Source organism: Suricata suricatta, chromosome 5 (assembly GCF_006229205.1).
Source record: "Suricata suricatta isolate VVHF042 chromosome 5, meerkat_22Aug2017_6uvM2_HiC, whole genome shotgun sequence".
In the NCBI taxonomy this organism is placed as follows: Eukaryota; Metazoa; Chordata; class Mammalia; order Carnivora; family Herpestidae; genus Suricata; species Suricata suricatta.
The window spans coordinates 94265574-94288926 of record NC_043704.1 but is presented as its reverse complement, the minus strand read 5'-3'; the positions used below and the strand labels follow the sequence as shown (position 1 = coordinate 94288926).

General features: G+C 43.9%; 1 protein-coding gene across 1 annotated transcript in view; it reads right to left on the bottom strand.

Annotated features, from left to right (window-relative positions):
* Window positions 1–478: 478 nt before the first annotated feature.
* Window positions 479–23353, bottom strand: part of SLC7A14 (solute carrier family 7 member 14) — a 107686-nt gene continuing 84811 nt past the window's right edge. Inside the window, exons 5-8 of the mRNA XM_029940777.1 lie at window positions 19783–19929; window positions 17073–17281; window positions 14359–15236; window positions 479–2585 (exon numbers count right to left, since the gene is read on the bottom strand). Coding sequence (XP_029796637.1) covers window positions 2263–2585; window positions 14359–15236; window positions 17073–17281; window positions 19783–19929 — 1557 coding nt within the window. The 3' untranslated portion in view covers window positions 479–2262. The remainder of the gene's footprint in view (window positions 2586–14358; window positions 15237–17072; window positions 17282–19782; window positions 19930–23353) is intronic.

Below are 23353 nucleotides of genomic sequence, written 5' to 3'. Positions count from 1 at the left end.
TAGCCAAATCATGGAAAGAACCTAAATGTCCATCAACTGATGAATGGATCAAGAAGATGTGGTATATATGCACAATGGAGTACTATATGGCAATGAGAAAGAATGATATATGGCCATTTGTAGGAAAGTGGATGGACCTTGAGGGTGTTATGCTAAGCGAAGTAAGTCAGGCAGAGAAGGATAGATACCATATGTTTGCATTCATAGGTCTAACAGGAGAGACCTGGCAGGGGACCCTGGGGAGAGGAAGGGGGAAAGAGAGCGGGGAAGAGTGAGGGACACAGATCAAGGGAGACTACTGAATACTGGAGACGAACCATGGACTGAAGGGGGAGGGGGAGGGGGGAAGGGGGATGGTCATGGTGGGGGGCACTGTGGGGAGAAGCACTGGGTGTTATATGGAAACTAATTTGACAATAAACTATTATAAAAAAAAAGAAGAAATGTTACCAAAAAAAACTAGTTTCAATTGACCTTTTATTTTAAGCTCAATGCGGCATCCATGAAGATGCATCAGGCTTGGTAGTTTCAATCTGCGTTTGTCAGGCACCAGAGCTGCGCGTTCCCTGAACAGGGAGCCCCAAGGGCACAATGTTACACTTCTTTCCCTTCTCATCGCTGAGCTCTTGGTACTTTCTCATTCAGCATTCACTGAATGAAAAAATGGAATTTGCTTCATCTCCAAAATCCTAAAGCATGCCAAGATGGCAGGAACCTCAACATTGAAGAAAGAATAGACCTCACATTAGTCGATGTGTTCTGGAAAACTCTTGGCATAATGCTAGAACCTGGAGACAGAGGGCACGAAATTTGCTATTTCCTCCCCTTTCAGGAAACTTCCACAAAATTTTAGCTTGACTGAAACTGTGCCTTCCTGTTTCTGCGTGCAAATCCCAGTGCAGCCGTTGGAATTTCTGGAACCCAAGAGGAGAGATTAGAGGCCATGTGCTTTTTCGTGCGGCACGTTCTCTCATCTAGGTTATTTCTGAGAAAATTCCTTTAGGAGCCCCTTTCATGGCCCAATTTAGAACAGAGGGTAGGCATTTCTCTGGGCTTCAGTAAATCCTGCTCTGGGAAATAGCAGACAAAATACATGTCTAAAGGGGAGCTCCTCCAGAAGAATAAGATTCAGAAGTGAAATGTTTTCTCTCGGCATGCGATTACCTAACTAGCTGTGTTTCCAAATCTCTGTTTTCAGAGGAGCCCCCACCAATCAACTGGTTGCAAATCTCCACAAACTGCACAATTTATAACTTTGGAAATCTGAAGTAGAATTTGCAATGCGATCTCAGTGGCTGGGTCACTTCTCCTTGTAAAGATTTTTATCTGATTATAAAACAAACGGCCTACTTCTTCAAGGCATATTAGTGTCATGAAGTCATGCTCCAATGTTGCCCTCTTTCATTATATCAGCAGGAGCTTAGAGAGTGGTAAAAGAAAAGGTATGACAGAGAGTTAATTTCTGCCAATGCCCTTTTGGCCTTTGCTGCAGGAGATGCTTATTTATTTTTTTCCTGGGCATGTAAGTAGGCCTTTGATGGGGCTTCTTACCATGTTGTTGGGTCTGCATGACTGCTTTATGGTAAATCTGAAACCTCTGGGGAAATAGTCTCAGAGTCCCTAACCTTTGCCGGTTCCTGAAGTTTGGGGACTGTGAGAACATTGGGGAATAAAAAGAAGCATATGTCTTCTCCCATGAATTCATTTTTGTGAGATCTGAGGACAAAGTGTTGCTGGCTGAGAAAGTGCCAGTGTCCACCTGCCCACCCCCTGGGGAGCAGCTTGAAGACAGTCAGGGCTGAGAGGATCTTTGACCTTGTGATCCCGGTGGCTAAAAAGCCGCCCTGTGCCCACACCCACCTGCTTTGGCACATCTCCAGGAGGAGCTGTGGCCTTGGTGTGGCCCAAGAAGTTAGCCCCTTGCTTCTGGGGTCTCAGTAAGAAGCAGAAGGATTCAACCAGCAAAGCAAAGGGCTAGGAACCATTTGCTGCCATCCGCTCTGATGGTTGCACCTAAGATCAAATTTCTTGTAGCCTCTTTTTCCCACAATGGGATCAGTGATGAAACCCGAGTTAAACCCTTCAACAGAACTATTCTGAGGAGCAAAAGGAGCAAATAACAGGCTATGACTGGGGGCTGACTCCAGGGGAAGGCTGGATTTTTGAAATGAGAGCCAAAAAATGTTTTCACCCTCTAGCCCATAAGTTAAGTTACTGAAAAGAAATCACCATCGTTTCTACACATTTCTTGTGTGTTTACTCCTACTCTGGAGAGTAATCTAACTCATCATTTGCAATTAGGGCCTCTGAGTTCTGTTTGTGTTTGCTTTTGCTCTTCGCTTTGCTACTTGTCCGGGTGTTTGCCTTAGCATCTGACATCTGTTGGTAATAGAAGCCTTTGTCCTCGGTCGGCCCGCCCCAGTTCTCCTGGCTCTCGCCTTCGGTGGCGTAGGAGAAACCCTCCTCCACTGAGAAAGGGTCGTCGACGTCGTAGCGCTGGTATGTGCTTTGGTGTAAGGCTTCTTCTCGAGCGCTGATTTCCAGGGTGCTGTTCCAGATCCCGTACCCAAAATAAATGAGCATGCCTGCAGGGAGGGAAAGCACAGGTGAATAAGCAGTTGCTTTGGGACCCATGCGACCATCGGGGAGATCATTCCATGGTGAAGGCAGAGCTGGGAGTGGATGTGTTTTCTTTGGTCTACACAGTGTCTGGAAAAGACTCCAAGTGCGATATCTTGCATTAAGATAACCCTTATTTTTACCTTCCCCTAAAAAACTCTGAAGGTCTGACAATCCTGTCCCCACACTCCTATATGACAGTATTTGCTGGAGGTGAGAACAGCTGCCTCTTTGGATAGAATGTGGGCTCTCTGGTCACCTCTGTCTCCACCTCCCTGTTGACATCCAGCTCACTATACTCATGTAGGCGTCAACCAGGAATTTGCATTTTCCACCCTGGCTTAAATATTTATGGGTCACCCACAGGGTGTCCCCAGCCTTCTTCTAGGAGTTTATTTTCCCGTGGCTCCACTCAGGGTCTCCATCTTTCATCTTACCACTGAGCAGTGTGCATATATTGCCCTGCGGTTTACCTTGCCATTTTTCACTCACCAAGGGAGTATTATTATATTCCTGCCACTAAGAGGTGTTCACTTTCTTCTGTGGGCTCTCAGAGTGTCTGCAGTGTGCCATGGTTGTGGCCCTGAGAATGTCTGTTGTGTGATTATCTGCACAGGGTGGTTCTATTTTATAGACTCTGCAGAAAACTGGCGCATAATGTGTGTTGAATGAATGAATGAGAACTCCTGATGAGCATGGAATTGCCAGTGCAACCTCCTTATTTTGATGTCATTCTTAGTAAAGGAAAGACACTTGTCTTCCTCATTAAAATGTAGCATTAAGAAGGGGTAATGTTTCATTTCTCTTATAATTTTTTAAAATAACATAAAATAGATTTAGAACCCCCGTTTTCTACCTTGAAAACTTCATGAAGGGTCAGGGCCTGGAATAGCTGAGAACTATAACCTTTGGGGGTCCTAGGGCATGATGGTTAAGACTGTGAGCCATGGGTTCAAATCCTGCCTCCATCACTATTAGCTGTGTAACTCTGGAGCAATGACTTAGCCTTTTTGTGCTCAGTTTTCCCTTCTAGAAAACCGCGATAAGATAACTTGGGGTTGCCATGGAGATGAAATGAGATAAGCGGTGGCTTTCAGCCCTTACTTCACTGAAAGGGTCACCTGGGGATTTTGAACTGCTCTTATACCCAAGCACCACCCCCTAGAAATTCTGATTTGATTGGCCTGTAATATGAGTGAAGCATCCGTATGTTTTAAGGCTTCATAGGTGAGTCTCCAGTGGTCAGCCAAGGCTGGGAATCCCTTAGCTCAGGAGTATAAAGCTCCCAAGGCACATACTCCTTTGCCAACTCCAGCCATATTATGGCTTGGCTACTGGATGCCACTCTGTTACACAACGCCTTCCAGACCCCAGACTCCCTCTTCTGAGTGGCACTAGCCCCTTTGACTTTGCTAACACTGCAGGCATCTGCAGGACTATTTGCATAGAACAACAAGGTCAAGTCCGCTTTCCTCTTTGGTGCTTGGGAAATCCTGCACGCTTTTGAATTTGAAGTGTGTCTTTTTAAGCTTGGATTTCTCCCTCCTTGTCTCAGATGACTTTCTCCTCACCCCTTCCCCATCCCCCAGTGAAATCAACTTTCCAGGAGCCAAAGTAAGCAGAGATTTATAGTCCTAATTGGTAATAAATCCTGGAGTTAATCATTTGCAGATGTAGCTATTCTCAAATAGCAACTTTATTTTCTGAGCATGGATCTTTACTCTTTCTTGTCTGGGGGTGGGGGGTGGCCACGGGGGATAGCTATTATCCGTGCGTAGGGCAAGGCACCGGCCTCCTCTAAAAGGGCCAGTATGCTGCATCTCGGAGAATGCCTCTTTTGGAAACATGTTTGAGATCTGAGAGTAAATTTCAGGAAACTAGGTGGGATCAATAGGCACACAGTTTGTTTAATTTTTTTGACTCAGTTTTGCTTTTTTGTTGTCTTTTGTCTTAAACATCAAGGCAGGTGTCAAATCTTGCCTCCTATTACTGCTCGGTGTCTATTATATCAATTCTTTCCATCTCTGATCTCCTTCTCAGACCCTATTTATGAGTGAATTATTTCCCTACTGAACTTAATACCATTTTCCCCCTTTTCTCTTTGCCTCTAAGTACTCTGCTGTGCCATTACATGGCTCATCTTTCAAGCGCTGGTTTGACATCTATTCTGACAGACCTTCCTTGCCCCCACCAGAATCTATGGAAGTTATCTAAGAGCCTCATAGAATTTTAGCTAGATAGAGCTGGGAAAGGGTCTGTGAATGAACGCAGGACCTTCATTTTACCGAAAAAGAAGCAGGCTGAGGCAGAACCAGCATTCTATATGGATAAAGAGAAGACCCTTGCATACTCAGTCTTTCACACCTCCCCTCCGCAGGCTGGTGTATACACTCTGCATATCACAGTACGTATATAGTAAGAGGTTATGTCTACATTTGTTCTTTGGGAATGGCTGAGGCTGAAGCACCATGTGCATGTGTGCGCATGAATTCATTGACTGTGATTACTTTGAGAAAGCAACCCATGGAAATCTTCCATGTAAATATTTATGGGCCTTTTAATGTTTGCCCTACAATCACAAAGGTGTATTACTTTGTCTTCAAAAATGTATTTCAAATATGAGTGCTCTGAACCAAGAAGTGACTTGTGCATGTAGCGTGATGGAATAAATGGTCAGTCTGGGCAAAGGTCTGCTGTTCTGTCTGCCTTCATGTTTTTTGCTGGCCCTTGAGTAAATTCAAGAAAAGTGATGGGAAAGACGCCTGGGTGGCTCAGTCATTTGAGTGTCTGATTCTTGATTTTGCCTCAGGTCATGATGCCAAGGTCATGAGGTTGAGCCCTGTGTCAGGCTCTGCACTGAGCCTGGAGCCTGCTTGCGATTCTCTCTCTCCCTCTCTTTCTACCCCTTCCCTGCTTGTGTGGGCTCTCTCTCTCTCTCTCTAAAAAATTTTTTTAAAAAAACTAATGCGAAGCACTGAGGATTGAAGAAAAGGAAAAATGGAGCAGGACAAAGAAGCAGACGGGAACAAATGAAGTGAGGGAGGGAGGGTGGGCAGAAGGGAGGTAGAGAGAGAGGAGAGAAGCATGTACTACCATCTGTCACACATAAACAAAGGCTTTGTGTCGGAGGAGTAAACAGAGCTGCTAAAAGCCTCCTGTGTAGAGCCAGGGTGTTTTGTTTCTGCTCCTTTCTTCAGCTGGCTTAGAGAACTAGGCATGAGGTAGTTTCTGAAAAATCTGTGGGGATTCTGGGAATTCTGAATCATCTAAACTGAACTTCACACAACACCTCCGGGTGCTGAGGTCCTAATGATGCATTAGTTATGTTGCACCTTTCCCCCAAGGAGTTCAAAATGTTATACATATGTTATTCTGGTTAGATCCTTCCTCATCTGTTCAGGAGGGTGTGTGTGTGTGTGTGTGTGTGTGCGCACGTGAGTGAGTGAGTGTGTGTGACCGGGAGAGGGAAGGTTATGATTATGTGTGTTTCACAGACAGGAAACTGGGGCACAGGACAAAATAAGAGATTTTCCACAGCAACATGGTTAATGGCTGGACTGTGAATTCTTCAGGGTCTTTCTATGCCCTGATCTAGGGTGTTTCTGTTATTTCTCTCAAGGACTATAGACTGATTGTGTAACTTTCTAGTTTGAAGAATTTCAAACATATATCAACGTGGAGAGAATAGTATAAAGAAGCCCGTATACTCATTGCTACTACTTCTGACACTCACCCACTGCTCCCTTCTCTTTAGATTATTTTGAAATTAATCCCTTCTCTCTTATGCTTCACCTATAAATAAATAAATAAAGATATTTTAAAATATCTTTAAAATAGCCTTCTTTTTTAAATGTTTATTTGTTTTGAGAGAGAGTGCAAGCAGGGAAGAGGGAGAGAGAGAATCCCCAGCAGGCTCCACATTCAGCATGGAGCCCAATGTAAGGTTAGATCCCACAAGATTGCGATCATGACCTGAGCTGAAATCAAGAGTTGGATGCTCAACCAACTGAACCACCCAGGCATCCCTAAAACAGACTTTTTAAAAATACTTAACTTAGTATCATTATCACATCTAAAAACAAATAGTAATTCCCTAATATCATCTGATATGCAGAAGTATTAAAATTTCCCCGAATTATAATGCATGTGGGGAAAACCTCTTCACTGTATGAGGCTATAGACTTACTCCAATGATGCTAATATTGCTTGATAGAATTTTGGGGCACTGCTATTCAAGTTGTCACTGGGGCTGGCATCATATTCTTTTGTAAACCCCTACAGATGGCAAAGTTTTATCTTTTGAGAGAGGATTTGCTTTTGGCATAAGCCAGAAGTCATTTGGAACCAACTCTTAAGAATGAGATGGCTAATTGATATTTGCATATTTAATCCTGCTGTTTCTTAAAAACTTAGATGCATTGCTTTGTAGTTACACCTCTTATACATGTAATAAATGAGAGGCAGGTGTGATGTTAAAAACCAGAGCGGGGGGTTAGTTCTCCTGTTGCAGCAGGGTCTTGGAGGTCCCCCCTGGTGGGCTGGAGACATTTTTTTAGTTGACAGATCTGAGGGAGAGGAGACACTCAGGGCAGCAACTAGATAGCAGCAGGCACAGAAGGGTTTCAGTATTTTAAAAACAGACATGGCTGTACTGGGGCCCACGGGCTGAATGGCAGTCTTGGTCAAAGGTAAGGCCCATGAGTCCCATGAAAGGCTGTTTGCAGCAAAAGAAACTATTCAAAAAGAGGCATTGGCTTTTCTTCCAGACAGAAATTCCCCAGTGGAGAATGTGCCCAGGAGAAGTTCACGCTAGGCAAGATGAAGAATCCCTCCTTCAGTAGTTGAATGGGCTTTTTTATGTAGTAAAATACTTTGTGATCATAAAGCCCTTTGTAGAAAAGTACTTCCTTGTCTATCATCCCAGAGAGGTTAAGAACTGGTTAATAAATCAGTAATTGAAATGGCACTGGAACTTTCATCTATTGAGCCTGAACTGATGGCTGTTCGCATCCCACCCAGGCACCTGCAGGGAAGGCTTAGAAATGCCAAGCCTCCCTTCTGATGCTGCGGGGAAAACAACAACTTACTCTACTTTTGTGGCTCCATTTGCGCAAACTAAGCAAATGACGCCAAACCTACAAGTGAGAGGGATGGTAGGAGGATGGTGTCTCTGGATCATATAAGGGAAAACCTAGAACAAAAACTCAACTCTGAAAAGGGACTGGGTGACCTGGAGATAGACAGTAGCAGCAGATTTTCTAACCTTACGGGCGCAAAGTCTGGCTGAGGAGCAGATGCTGGCTCTCTAGAGTCCCCTGGGAGCTTCTTGTCCTCTGTAGGCAGCCACAGGGCTCAGGGCCAGAGGAGGTGGGCCACCTGACCTCAGGCTGGGTGGGGCTGTCTCTTCCTGGGGTGCACTTTCCAGCAGGAAGCCCTGCCCACTGCAGATAACTGAGGCACTTTGTTATGCCCAGAGGTTTCTTTATTTTTACTATTCTGGGCTCAGCTTCCCAAAACAGACATTGCCAATGCAGAAATCAAAACTGGATGGTAATGAGGTGTCCTACCCACCCACTGCAATCCCTACCAACTCCTGCTTTGCTGGTTAGTTTTTAAAATACCACCATAGATGCGCCTGGGTGGCTCAGTTGGTTAAGCATCTAATTCCTGATTTTGGCTTAGGTCATGATCTCACAGTTGTGAGATCAAGCCTCATGTCAGGCTCTGCGCTGGGAATGGAGCCTGCTTAAGAATCTTTCTCTCCTTCTCCCTTTTCCCCCCTCCTGCTCTCTTTTTCCCTCTCTCTCCCTCCCCACCTCAAAACAAAACAAAACAAAACAAAACACCACAACCTCTGTTGATTATAATAAGAATAAGGTCTGTTTAACGCAGTGCCCCAGGAAGTGCAAGCTTGGACTGAATAGGGGGTTGGGGAGTGGTGGAGATTCTCTTCCTGGCTCTGCAACTCATCAAATACAAAATCACATTACTTTATGCCTCAGTTTCCCACCTGCAAAATGGAACTGGGGACTTATTTTATTTGAGGGGTATGATGGCCATAAGACAGAATGTAATCTTGTTAAAGAATATTTAAAAAATCCAGTAATCCAAGCTGGCAATGCCACTTCAAACTCAGCAGAATCCCAAGGGAAATATGTCCATGTGTCCACCAGAAACATGTACAAGAACGTTCATAGCAGCTCCATCTGTAACAGCCCCAGATTGGAAGCAAGCTAAATGTCCATGGGCACTAGAATGGGTCAGTACATTGTGGTATATAATTATTACAGTGGAGGGCCAGCCGGGCAAGGAGAATGAACAAACTAAAACCACAAGCAACAACATGGATGAATGTTAGAAATATAATGCTGAGGGAAAGATGCCCAGTGCCCACTCTTTCATGGCTCTAAGTGTGTTCCGGGGGGCCCGTACACACCTGCTCCGGGGCACCTGGTCTCTGCCATGCATTTCTCCCTTCCTTGTTTGTTTCAAAGGACATACTGTGGTTGCCGCTGGGTGCAGAACCATGGCATCACCCGGCCCGTTTCTCCATGCATAGCCCTGCCCAGCACAGTCCCTCTGCCAGCAGGCAGCCTGGCCTGTAGCAGGACCGCCCCCCTACTTCTTGGAATTGCACTGGCCCTCTAGCCATCCTCACCTTGGCCTTCATGAGTTTTCTTTTGCCCTTTTGAGTAAGATTTATTTGTTGAAGTTGCGACTTGTTTTCTCCTCTGCCTACAAGGAGAATTTCAAGCTTATTTATGGGACATATCTTCAGGAATTGATTTATCTTGGTGCTCTCTCTGCTCCCAATTTATGACCCCCTTCCTCCTCTCCTCTCCGCTGCATGACAATGGCTACTTTGAGTCCATTTCCAGCAGGATTTTCAAATGATAGCTCAGGTGTATCTTCCTTTTGGAAATCATGTTTTGGTACAGGACTTATGAAGTTCATTGCCAAATTACTGTCTATTCTCAAAATCTATAGAAGAAAATTTGGATTTTCTCTGAAGGGGTGAAAAAATTCCAGGTGAGAACTTGGCAGCCTTCAGGGTGAAGGCGCCCACGAGCTGGTCTACCCATTGGTTATTTTGTACTCCAATCCCGTAGGGAATAGTAGCCTGGAAAGTACTGCTGTGTAGTGTCATCACTGGTAACTGCTAGTTTCAGGCTCCCTGAGAATCTGCCCAGCCCTTTGGGGTGTTCTTTTACGAAATCACATCAGCTGAGAGAAGAGGAAAAGGAAGTCTGCCCTGTGCTCATTTTGCTGGGGATTATCAAACATTTGCTGCGTGTGTCATTTCTCCTGTCTGAAGGAAAAGAAACAAGTGCTGAGTAATCTTGTTGGGACTTGTGCCTTATTTTACTCTCTGAGTCGTGCTCATCTGAAGGTTAAAAGCTTAGCAAAACATTGTTAGAAAAATGCTGTAATTAAGATTCATTTAGAGAATCCTGGTTAAAAATGCCTAAAAAGATTATCAAGTTATGACTCAGCTTAACCATGTAAATCTTCTTTTTAAAAAGTAGCTAATGTTTCATAAGAAGCTCTGTTTAAAAATAGCTCTACTGTTCTCCCCAGAAAAGTTATTCTATGAATCACGAAATAAAAACCTGACATTTTGGAGACTCAGAAGTTTAGAGATGGGATATTTATTCCTTGAGATCACTGAAGATTGTATAAGTCAGTTTGGGGCTGTGGGATGGATGTATTTTATATGTGCAAAAATCTGTTTTTGAAGAGCAGGGAGTTTTCGTAATTAAATTATCTGCCTTGCTTACTAATATCTTCCTATTCTTCTTTCTAGACCAGTCCTTGTCACGTTTGAGCAGGCATCAGACCAATCTTAGGGTTTGTTAAAACCTAAATTGCTATCAGAGATTTTGACTTGGCAGGTCTGGGATGGGGTTCAAAATCTCATTTCTAACCTATTTCATATAGTGATGTTGCTGGTCTGGGACCACACTTGGAGAACCACTGTTCTAGATCACTGTAAACCTGCCTGGGGAGGTTTAAACTCAATGCTTGGCTGCACCAGACCAATTAAATCAGAAAATCTCTGAAAGTGTGGGCGTGTGGGGGGGTCCTGGGCATAGAATATTTCAGAAGCAGCTCAGGTGATTCTGATGTGTAGTCAGGATTGAGAATGTTCTAGACAGAATTTACTCACAGACCAGTCCTCAAAGGCCACGCTGCTAACGTGGTTAGTAGCCAGCAGCTGGATGCTAGCTGTGAGCTCCTGTGTCCTCTGTCCTCTGTGCCCCGGGCTGCGCGGCGGCACCTCCCACGTCATGGAGTATCAATTTCTGGAGCGAGTTTGAAGTTTATGCTATCGGCGAGATTACAAAAGCCTCTCTGGGAGTTTGCTTCTGCCTGGTAACTGGGAGGGCAGCCCGAGTCAGAACAGGCTCATGCTGTACTTTGGCACGAGATAGCTAGTCTGGGCGGCCACGGATCATTTTAGATTTTAAAAAGAAAGGCAAGAAAGAAATAACCCTTATGACTTTCCCCAGTATTTTCTTATTAGGCCCCATTTATTTGAGCCCCAAACAGCAACCAGATCATGACTGGTAGAATTATCTGCATTTTTACTGATGAGTAAACTGAGACCCAAAGGAGCTAAAGTGAACTTCTCAAGGCCACAAGACACAGAGGTGGCAGAGCTGTGATTTGAACCTGGGCAGTTTGATTCCAAAGGCAAGGGTCCCTGCCAGCTTACTACTTTTGCAAAGTGCCTCTGGTGTTCAGAAACCATAGATTTAGGGCAGGACTGGTGATGTAATTTGCGGGCCCCAGTGTGAAATGAAACCATAGAACCCGTTGTTAAAAAGTTGTTAAGAATTCAAGAAAGCAGCAGCAGAACATCAGGCCAAATGTGGGGCCCTGTGTGCCCATGGAGCCAGCCCTGATGTTAGGTGTTAATCCTCACAAACTATGTATCAGACATCCTGATCCAATAAGAAGGATGCTCAGAGGCACTAGTGGGGAGGGAGGCACAGGCTGCAGATCTGGGTGTGGAGATCCTGGGTTTTTAATAATAGCTCTGTGAATAACCTCCGGTGATTCCTGTTGACCTTGAGTGTTATTTAACCTTTTGGAGGGTCAGGTTAGTCATCTGTGACATGGAGAGAGGGGAAGTGGGGAAGGGTAGATGATGTCAGAGTTTCTCAAATTTTGGTTATTTCTATACCACATATTTTGTATCACGGACCCACATGTATCATGATCACTGGACCCACACTACCTGACTTCTAATTTTGATTCCAATAAATTCTAGTTATGTCACCTCAATCAAGTGCACCCACTCCCTCATCTGTAAAATGAAGATTTCTGTGAAGAATACATAAATTAATTTGAGGAAAGCCCTTGAATAATGGTTGGTATGTGATAAGGGCTATAGTAAGTGTTAATTATTACTATGTATCATGGCACCTGTACTAGTACTAATGCTTTTTGTTTAATTTGACTCACTTCTTAAATTTAAAAATAATCACCAGATTCATGTGAATATGTATATTTTTTCTAGGATGTGTGAAGATGTATAATAGCTATATAATACTTTTTAAAATTCAAAAAAGTCCTTTCAGATTCTCTCTAAAATCTGCCCAAATATTACTGATGGAATGGTCACCAACCATGGGTAACATTGTGCTCGATACTGAAGGTCTCTTCCAGTTTTAGTACTCAAGAATGAGTGAATAAATGCATGTGACTTCTGTCTATGTCTTCAGTTATTTGACAAATATGTGACTGAAATATTTTTACCCTCTTCAGTCACTTTTACTCACAGTAGAATCTTTCCATTGGTTGGCTACATGTTTCCAGTGTAAAAATGTTTAAATGGAGAAGAGAGATTGTGAATAAATCATGTAAGTAGCTTAAACTTTGAGGGGCTAGTGGGGTTTTCTCAAGAACTCCCCCTAAAGTCTAACAAAGGATAAAACCTAGAGATGTGAAAAATTGGGACAGGATGCCTATAAGAAGGCACAGGATGGCCTTGAGCAGTGAGGAATCTGCCAGAAGACCTAGACTCTTTTCTTTCGGTACTGTTTTTGCCCCACTTCCTTTATGCAAATATTATTTATAGGCTTACCATTTCTGTGTGTTTGTTTATAATTTTATTTTTTATTTATTTATTAAAAATTGTTTTTCTTTTAATGTTTTATTTATTTTTGAGACAAAGAAAGACAGAGCATGGGGGGTGGGTGCAGAGAGAGAGAGAGAAGGACACTCAGAATCAGAAGCCGGCCCTCCAGACTCTGAGCTGTTAGCACAGAGCCCGACACGGGACTCGAACCCAAGAAAGTGAGATCATGACCTGAGCCGAAGTCAGGGGCTTAGCCAACTGAGCAACCCAGGTGCTCCTATTTGTAATTTTAGAGAGAGAGAGAGAGAAAGAGAGAACATGAGCAAGGGAGAGGGGCAGAGAGAAAGAGAATTTTAAGCAAGCTCTATGCTCAGTGCAGAGCCTGATGTGGAGCTTGATCCTATGGCCTTGGGACCGTGACCTGAGCCAATATCAAGATTTAGACGCTCAACCACCTGAGACACCCAAGCATCCTTAGGCTTATAGTTCAAATTCTACCTTCTCAAGTTCCTTTACAGCTACCCTTGTTTTCTCATCTGAAGCATAGTCATAGAGAAGTATTTATTAAGCACATGCTGTGTTCCAGGCACAGAGGACACAGTGCTAAACACCTGTATTCCAATATCAAGGAGTGGATGAGAATTCAGGGCTATCAGTTTGTTTAGGAAGATAAAGATAGTGACTAAGGAACTTTAAAATCAGTCCTCACTTATACATCCCTCTCAGGTTACCATGAGCACCAATCTCCAACCATATCATGAACATCAGTGCTTGTTGGATATGATAAACATGTGATGTGAATATAATATACATCAACCACAAAGGAAAATGAAAAATATTGGGAAAGGGGCAGGACTTTTTGAAGACAATAAAAGTGACTTTAGAGAGAGCACCTCTGATTTACACCCAAAGTTGTGGACAGTTGAGGACCTCGCAGAGTCATATCAGTTGTCAACAGATGAAGAGAAAATCAGTAAGATTGATGGCATGATGAGTGCTTCCCAAGAGAATGATTGGGATATAAAAGGATAACAGAAGAATCTTGGGAAGAAATGAAAAATTCTAGAATATTTTATAAAAGTCAATGTGAAGTGAGGGATGGTAAGTAGTATAATTTAGTCAGAAAAATTATGCCAAAAATCCATACTTTGCTCCTTTAAAAAATTAGGGCATTATTGGCATTTTAATTTAATTTTGTCAAAGTAAGGCAAATAATTTTTCCATAACTTTTAGTTTCATACTTTTTAGTTTCTAAAATAGAATTTCAGTCAACCTTTTTCACTCTAAGTTTTACTGTATTATTTTTGTCCCTTTATTATGTGGATTCATTTTAATGAGTGACTTTTTATATTTCTATAAAATTTATTTATGTTTTTAATTAATGACTTTTTATGGAATTAAATATCCACAAAAAGAATATCCAGTTGTAGTGATGGATTGATTAGCATCATTCTTCAGAACCAACGACCAAGACCATAACAGGCAGAAAGGATACAACTGGCTTTATTGACTCTAATGCAGAAAGCAAGGGTCCGTAGAACCAGCCAGATTTCTCTTGCAATGGAGATGCCTAGTCCAGCTAGGAGGTAATTTTGGGATAAGCCTGTTTAAGGCCTTGAGAGGGAATTCTCAAGGCTCCCAAGGAAATTGCTTACCCACAAAGCACCAGACTGCAAACCGGATCCATGTGATGGTGGAGAGCTTTAGCATGAGATAAATGTTCACCAGCATGGCAAAGGCAGGCACGAAGGGGAGGCAGGGAGCCATGTAGGGTAGCTTTTTGGGGTTCTCTGGCTGCTGCAGGATCACGAACACCAAGGCGCTGATCAGCAGCACCATCAGAACAACCAGAAGGATGGCCCACCAGCTCTGCTCTGAGATGTAGTCAGAACCAAAGATGATGAAGGAGCAGAAGATGAACATGAGGATGAAGAGCAGGATCACGCAGATGGTCACCGTGTGCCCTGTAGCCGCTGTGGGCCTGTCCATTTTGCCTGGAAGGCCCAGCCGGATCCTCATGGTGTAGTAACGGGGCCCAATCAGCTTCTTTAACTTGATGAGATAAATGTTTTCAGATTCGTCGGCTTCTATGCCTGTGGTCATGTCCACAGTGCCATAGTTGGGATGGTTCACATTGTAGGTTGACTTGTCTGATTTGCCTATGAGCATCTCATTGTCTCCAAGGGATGGTAGGTTCTTGGCTCCGCATGTGTTGGTGGCTGGGCCAGAAAACTCTTCCCCTTCACTCACAGGAGAACAAACTTCCTTCTCACAGTCAGCCAGGATGCCCTCCTTCTTCTTTGTGTGCTCCTGGGACAAGAACTTGACAAAACCATCAATGTCACTCTCTGGTTGGTATCGAAGGAGCAAGACGCAGACAGAGACCAAGGTGTAGGCAAGGAGCGTGCCGATGGACATCATCTCTATTAGGTCTTTCAGACTGACTAATAATGAGAGGAGAGCTGCCAGGAACCCTGATACAATGCAGGCCACCACTGGTGTCTCTGTGTAGGTGCTTACATGAGCCAGGAACCTGGAGGGAGGGGCAAGCAGAGGGTTAACAGTGAGCTACAGATGGTGACTGACTAACATGGCTTAACTCCTCATGGTCTTGCTCCTTCAATTTACTTCTGGATTCACTCTTTGTAATATAGCTATTCCTACCACAGGATTTGGTTCCTGGAATATAATTTAAAAAGAATTTACTTTAATGCCTTGGTTTTGACGCAAACTTCTTTATTAAAGGTCCTGCTTCATCATGTGATATGAAGGGTTGGCTGAATTTAGGAAGCATGTTAGAAACCTGAATTGAAGGGCAAGCTTTGCTGAAAAGGAGTGATAGGTGGAACATTCATATACCGCCTTGGGGACCCCTAAACCTGTGTTATCTAAAATGTGATCAGCCCATGGACCAGCAGCGTCAGAGTCACCTTGGAACTTACAAAAAATACATATTTTCAGGTTTCACCAGAGACCTCCTACATCAGAATCTCTGGGCATGGGGCCTAGCAAACTCTGCTTTAAAAAACTCCCAGAAGATTCCGATTTTTACCAAAGCTTGTAGAGAAGCACTGCTCTGCAATAAAAGTGCAGAAGTTTAGTTGGCAAAATAGCACAATAATTCGGAACATGTGCTCATAAATGCAGGCCAAATCCAGCCACTTACCAACTGGAGAAGACCAACAAAGGTGAATGAATGGCAGGTTTTTCTTTAGCAGTTCCTGCTCTCCTCCTCACTCTCCTCCTAATCTGCCCTCTTCCCACCTCTTCCATTTCTCCTTTATTTTCATCTTTCACACATGACTATCAGCTGTCTTTGGAGCTCCAGCATCTTTCCTCTTTAACAGCAGAAACATCTTTTAGATGTGTGAAGTTGTAACATCTCTGCCACACTCAGCCTCTTCTTCCTCTGTCCAGCTCCCAAACATGGCAGCTCTGACCTGGTGATGACTTCAGGGGGTATGCAGGGGAAATGGAGCAGAAGATGACAGCTAATGGCAGAAAGAAAGCCCCTGAGCTGGATCCCTCCATACTCCTGAGAGCTCCTTGACCTCCATGCTTTACACCTTGCTTTGTGCACTTGAAGAATGTTTTCCCTGCAAGGCCATCATACAGTGGACACTGGGAACTGAGAGATGGGCTACATTCCCTTTGGGCAGATTGACCATTTCATGGCCAATGTAGGGGGCTGGAAGGCAATATATTGGAGTGTTTAAAAATCCTGTCTTTGGAATCAGACAGTCATGGGTTCAAATCCTGGCCTCCCCTCAGAAGCTGGGGCAATTGGGGCAAGTGTTTGCACCTTTCTGAATATACTCATCTACTATATTCATCTCCAAAACAGGGTTATTGTGACAACTACATGGGATCTGTATACAAAGCATCCAGGATACACAAATGTTCAATAAGTGGTAGTTACTGTTGCTACTGTTATTAGGTTCTGTTCAGATGGCCTTATACCCCCTGTGGGTAGATTTGAATGCTTTCAGCTTCAGAGGGGCTGTGGAGAGATGGGAAGTACAGGGTCTCAATGTAAGGACAGGCCTAAGATGTCCCTGGGATGGGTCCTTCCTTCTTGAAGCCACCCAGTGCAGCAGTTTGACACCCACAATCTTCACAAAGCAACACACAGCATCAAACAGGAGGGAAGGGGCAGCTAGGGTGAGTATATCAGTTTGTGCTAGATTGGGAGACCCAGAGCCAAACTGAGGGCTGTTATGGGGATAATGTTCTTTTCACTCAAACTCTTTATTCCATTGTCTATGTGACATACACTCACATCAAAATTATAGTCAGGCTGACAGTGGGTGGCATTCTCCCTGGAGAGGCACGGCAGAGCAGAATAAATTTCATAAAGCATAGTCCTTACCTGAAAAGGAGCCCATCACCAGCCATGGCATAAATGACCCTTGGCATTGGGAAGAGAGAGCCCAGCAAACTGACTGTCAGTCCTGCCACTGACCCAATGGCTACTACGAATTTTGCAGCATAGAACCCATGAGCCACAAACATCTCCATGAGTGGAGATTCCGTGTCAATGGCGTAGAATGGCACCATCAGAGTTAGGATTATGCTCACCTGTTGAAACAAGAGAAAACATGGCTGGAGATGGAGAGGACTGACAGGATGGATGGATGTCCCCTAGGAGAGCAAAGAGGCCTGGACTTTGGATTTGTCACTTCTTGGCATGCACACTTAATTTAGACCAGTCATTTGGTCTCTGGAGCTCTTGGTCAGTATTTTCTCCCCACATTAGAACTTAGTGGACTTGACCAGATGTTCCTCAAAATCTCTCTCAGGCTATTTCATATCTGAGAAATAAGTATCCAAGTATCTAAGTCCCACAACAGCAAAACGACACTGACAGTTCAATGAAGGGCAGGCATTGCCGTGTGGAAGGAGCTGGAGCCAAAGGCACTGGACCCAGTGCCTGGTAGTGGCCATGAGCACCCGGCCCACATGGGCAGGACTCTCATATCTTTATACCTTCAGGGTCCTATATGGTCTTAACTGTATTCTCCTGTTCACTCTGAAGATCAGAGACAGAACCTCCCAAGATAAGTGATCGGAGGTCCGTAACCGGTGAATAGAGGAGAACCATATAAGGACTATATTTCTATTTCCTCTCTGTAGCTCAGTGCCAAAAGCCAGGCAGCCCACAAATTAAGGCACCAGGATGGAACCCAGTCCTCCTCTGGGGTTGTAAGACTACTGTGGCTTTGCTTAGCCAGGAACCACTTGGCTCCTAGGCCCTATCTTCCTTTCTATGTCATAAATCTACCATAACATCCCTCCCTTTATGGCCCCAGGCAATGAAACCACCAGTCATAGGTCCAGGCTCCCCCTGGCCTGCAGAGGCCAATGCTGGCATCAAGAAGGGAGTTCAGAGCCTGAACAGGAGAGGGTGGAGCATTTTTAGACCACTTCTTTGCATATTCCTCAGGAGCCAACACGCTCCAGTGAAGCCACGGGGTGGTAGGGAGGACAGCAGGATGGACCACCACAGGCCAGCAATCTGGCTCTTCTCCTGATGGCAGAATGGCAGCCAGCTGACCAGCACAAGACCAAAGAGCCCTTAAGGCCTGGGTAGGGGCCATGTGTCCTAGAAGAGAGTGTTTCCCAGAAACTTCACCACTTGCAACATCCCCTTTAGGGATGGGCCAGAGGACAGCGGGATTGATTTACAGCAATTTGTGTTGAGTCTGTTGCTCATGTTAGATCCAGGTGGGCAACAAGTAGGCAGATGCACAGAAGTCCTCTGTAGTCAATAAAGCGCTATTATAAGAAAGGAATTGTTGTGATCAACTTTATTATGTGTGCTGCAGAGGTTGGCCCCTGGAGGAGGGGGAGGTATATGACGGAGGAACAAGAGGGGAAATGCAAAGCAGAGTATCTCTGCCCTGAGATGCTCTGCCCCGCCCCACCCCCACGCCTTGAACACTGTCTGCGGGGATCGTCAGAGAACGAAGCTGCTTGCCTGTGTGTGCATAGGGGGAGGCGATAATTGGCTCAGCCATGAAGCAATTGCAAGGGGCAACTGAATTCCTATAAACCACATCCAAAGCCACTCTTGGGTTTTCCTCTGGTGTGCAGGACAATCTTATTTTGCAACTTGCCCTAATGACCAAGCCAACCACTGGTCTGGCTTCCTTAGGTAGTTGCTAAAGCTGTTTTTATCTTGTTTGTTCTTGGGGCAGGAGGTGCTTCTCTTATGTTATGCAGCAGGGGTGGCCCGGCTGATAGGGTGCATCTCCAGCGGCTGGATCTTTCATATTTGTGGTAAGTGAAGTGAGTGGGAACCTCAGGGCCGGGGGTGTTTCTGTGACCACACACCTATGGCTTGTTGGCTGGTTCTCTCCACTGCCAGGGGCTGAGGAGGATCTTGGCTTTGAGTGAACTATTTCTGTGATAGAGATTCTGGGATGGGAACAGAGAAATGATACATCACAAGTTTGAGGAGCATCTGATCCTGAGAGGAAAAGAAGCTGAAGGCTTCCTTCCAAGGGTTCCCCTTGGCAGAAACACTTGAAAAATGAGCTTGGACTGGTATAAAAAGAGGGAGCAACAGCAGAAAGAAATTGCATTTCTCCCGAGATTTAAGGGGAAGAATGTCTCGAGAGGATGATGTACTCTCTCCTCACTCCGGGGGAGCCTCGCCTCTCGCTGCCGGGAAGCTCCCAGAAGACAGAAGAGCATTGAGGAGGGTGCACAGAGGTCCACAATGCCTCTGCTTGCACACCCACCCGTTACTGCCAGCCTATGATCTGAGCTCCTTGGACAGCAGCCCACTCCCTGTACACCATCCCCTGGGCAGGAGCCGACACCAGGGCCTGTGTGAGGGGAGGAGCAGGGATGGAAACTCGGAGGCCAAGGGTGCTCCCATCTCCAGTTTGGAGTCTGATTTTCTTCTTGTCGTTGGTGGGTGGGGAAATAGGGTGCATGGACATCTGCATATAGACACCAAGAAAACACAAGGAAGGGACCACTTCCTGACAGAAGGTGATGCAGTCCCAGAGCTGCTTCTTAAGGTCAAATATGAAAAAGTCATCAAGATGGTCCTGAAAGGATGTAGTACTTACAGATACATATGCTGTCAGGCAGATGACCAGAGAGGCGGTGATGGCATACGGGATGGACGTGTTGGGATTCTTAGCTTCTTCTCCGGTGGTGGCAATGATGTCAAAGCCAATGAAAGCATAGAAGCACGTGGCTGCTCCTTGCAGCACCTGGTGGGACAATGGCATTTTTCAGACTCAGAGTGTCAGGGCAGCAGCAGGGCCTAACATGTGGTACCAACGACTGCGCAGCGCTTAGCCACGTTACTGAGCAGTGGAGGGAATAACATGGTGGAACTCGTGCTCAACACTTGAGTTCTAATCTCCTGTACTTTCTATCCGTGTGATCCTGGGAAATTCCCTCATGTGTAAAATGGAGAGAAGAAGAATTATGGCCAAATAAAAGCTGTGTTTTTCAACATATTTAAATCCTTTTGAGAAATAAGTGGGGTTATAAATAAATCAATAAATTGGCTACCCCTAAATCTTAGGGGGAGCTCATTAACTAACCTCTCTGTGCTTTATTTTCTTTCAGTGGTTCTCAACTAGTGTACAGGACTCAAATGCTTCCACACAAAGAATTGTCCTGCCTAAATTACCATTGGTGCTCCTCATAGATCATCTCTGTGATACCTTCTAGATCTGAAATGAGAGAAAAGATTTTCGGATCTTCAGATATCCGATTGTCTTCCATGGGGCGACAGGTAGAGACAGTTTGATTTTTCTGTCCTTTGGGGGCTTGAGTGACCTAGTTGGGTTATAAGGCTGGAGAAGACAGGCAGGGGGAGTCAGTGGAAGGCTGGGGAGGTGGTGTCCAGTGACATCTGCTGGATGTCTGTCAGACTGGAGACTGCATAAGTCTAGGACTTGACAAGTCAAGAAGTCAGTGCAAATCGTCCCTTGAGGAGTGTGTTACTTTCTTCCAAAGAATTGACTAAACTTTAAATGAAGTTTTCCCACCTTAGCATTCTCATTGTCTGCTGAAAGTAAACAGTGTGCCTTTCTGAATGCTTGGGGAACTTCCTTTTAGTGGAGGGTGAGAGAGCTTTTTCTAGGCTTGTGTGTATGGGTGAGGGACTGTGGCAACATGCAAGCTCTAGCTAGGGGTCCAGGGGTGAGATTCATCATAGACTGGACCATTTCCCCCCTTTTCTCACATACAGCTTATGAATGATGAAATTCAAAACATGTGCCAAGCAGATACCTGTGCCCAAATTTTCACTCTTACCTTCCCCACTGGCTTCTCAGTAAGTAAAAGATAAAATACTAAGTACTGGTATTTACCAGGTACGGGACAACCTGAAGATCTTCTCAGACCTCAGAAGCTCACCTGTAACATGACTTGGTCATTTCTGTGGTCTTTCCCACTAGTATTATAAAGTTCCAATTTCCTAACTGGGCATTTTTATCCTGGGATCCATTCAACACAGGGGGAGGTGTCTATGAACTTTGCTAGGAAAATATTACATCTTCATTGTTATTAATTTCTGACTGAACATAAGCATTTCTTTTAATGGTATAGTAATACTATACTATACTATATATATATATATATATACTATAATATAATAATAGTACCAATAACAATCAGATACTTTTCTGTAATACGAGATGATTGCAGAGATCTTGAAATATTGTGTGTGGTTGTTGCTACTTCCAAATATGATAGTTATTAGACATAGATATCAATATTTAAAACACTAATAAAGAAACACATTGTTATTATATCACAATTAAAAATATTCTTATAACTATATTTTAATATATTTTCTTTCTCTTGAGTTCCTATGTAATTAGGTTATTCATTTATAAATATGATTCTAAGAAGGGGTCCATAGGCTTCATCAGACTACCAAGGAGTCCATGGCACAGAATAATCTAAGAGCTGCTCATCTATTCTAAATTCTTTTTTTTTAAACTTTTATTTATTTTTGAGAGAGAGACAGAGCATGAGCAGGGGAAGGACAGAGAGAGAGGGAGACACAGATTCCGATACAGGCTCTAGGTTCTGAGCTGTCAGCACAGGGTCTGATGCTGGGTTCGAACCCACAAACCATGAGATCATTACCTGAACTGAAGTTGGATGCTTAACCAACTGAGCCACCCAGGCACCCCAGTGGCCTGTTACTTGTTACAAGGATTAAGTGAGATAATACAGTAAACTGAAGTCATAGACTACAGTAGGTATTTAATAAATATTAGCTCTGATCAGCAGTTTCTTATTACTATTGCAAAATTTTTAGAACAGATGAAACCAAAAGGTATAAACAAATTCTTCGCCCTCCTTGTTTTTTTTTTCTTTTTTAAGAACTAGGCATATATTTTATTAACTGCTGCCATGTGCCAGGCACCGTACTTGGGGATGTGGATACAGTCATGAGCAAAAGTTCTCTGAGCTTAAACCTCCTGTGGCTTGGAGTCTAAAGGATACTGCAAGACCTAAAGTACAATCTTGACTACGGTAATAAACTGAGTGAGATTAATAAGGGTCTATATTATTTATAAAACACAAATTCTTGGGGCACTTGTGTGGCTCAGTCAGTTGAGCATCCAACTTCGGCTCTGGTCATGATCTCACAGTCTGTGGGTTCGAGCCCCACATCGTACTCTGTGCTGACAGTTCAGAGGCTGGAGCCTGCTTTGGATTCTGTGTCTCCCTCTTTCTCTGCCCCTCCTTGCTTGCTCTCTGTCTCTGCCTCTCAAAATAAAATAAAGATATAAAAAAATTTTAAAAAAGAAACACAAATTCTACTGTTCTCCAAATAATGGAAAGAATAAATGGCAACTACTGAAAATGATAAGATACTAGAATATTGACTATGGTCAAGTTGGGAATAGAGAGAATTAATTTGCAAAGAGAATGCCTGTTAGCCTGAATTTTCTATGTAAAACCAGAAAGTGATTATAGTTGAAGAAAGACTGGATAGATCAAAGGTAGGACATTTGGAGGTTCTACTGCATTAGGCAGGAAACAGGATTTAACTCAGATGATTTAAATGAAATGATTTCAGTGAAGACCTATTGGCTAAGTCCAACAGGGAGCAACCAGCAAGGGGCCTTCTGGAGCACAGAACAGAGTATGAAGGATGGATAATGGATCTGGGGAGGGAGGGCAAATAGAAGAAATCCAACATACCTGTCAAGATCAAACAGATCTTGGCCTAACAAGATATAGATTAAATAAACAGATTATCAAAGAGAAGATAAAAAATTAGCAAATAAGGTCACCTTTTTATTTAAGGTAGTTTGAATAAATTTTTCTTCCTCGCAAGCAAATGATCCCTGATTGAGGAATACAGAAGAGCCAGGAAATGAAACTGTGTATAGGTGTGTCTCTACCCAAATAACCACTAAAACTATTAACTCTATCCAGACCTCAGCTCTGGCCATCGGTATTTGTGATTAGGATTCCCTTCCATGCACAAAAGCATGTGTGTATACTTAGAAGTGAGTGTCTGTGAATGAAATTGGTGGGTGAAGTGTGTGTATATGCATGTGTCTGGGTTCATTGATACTTTCTCCTAACTTTAAAAAACCATTTTGCATAAATAAAAAATAGCATTGACTTTTTAATTTGACGACATAAGCGGAAAGT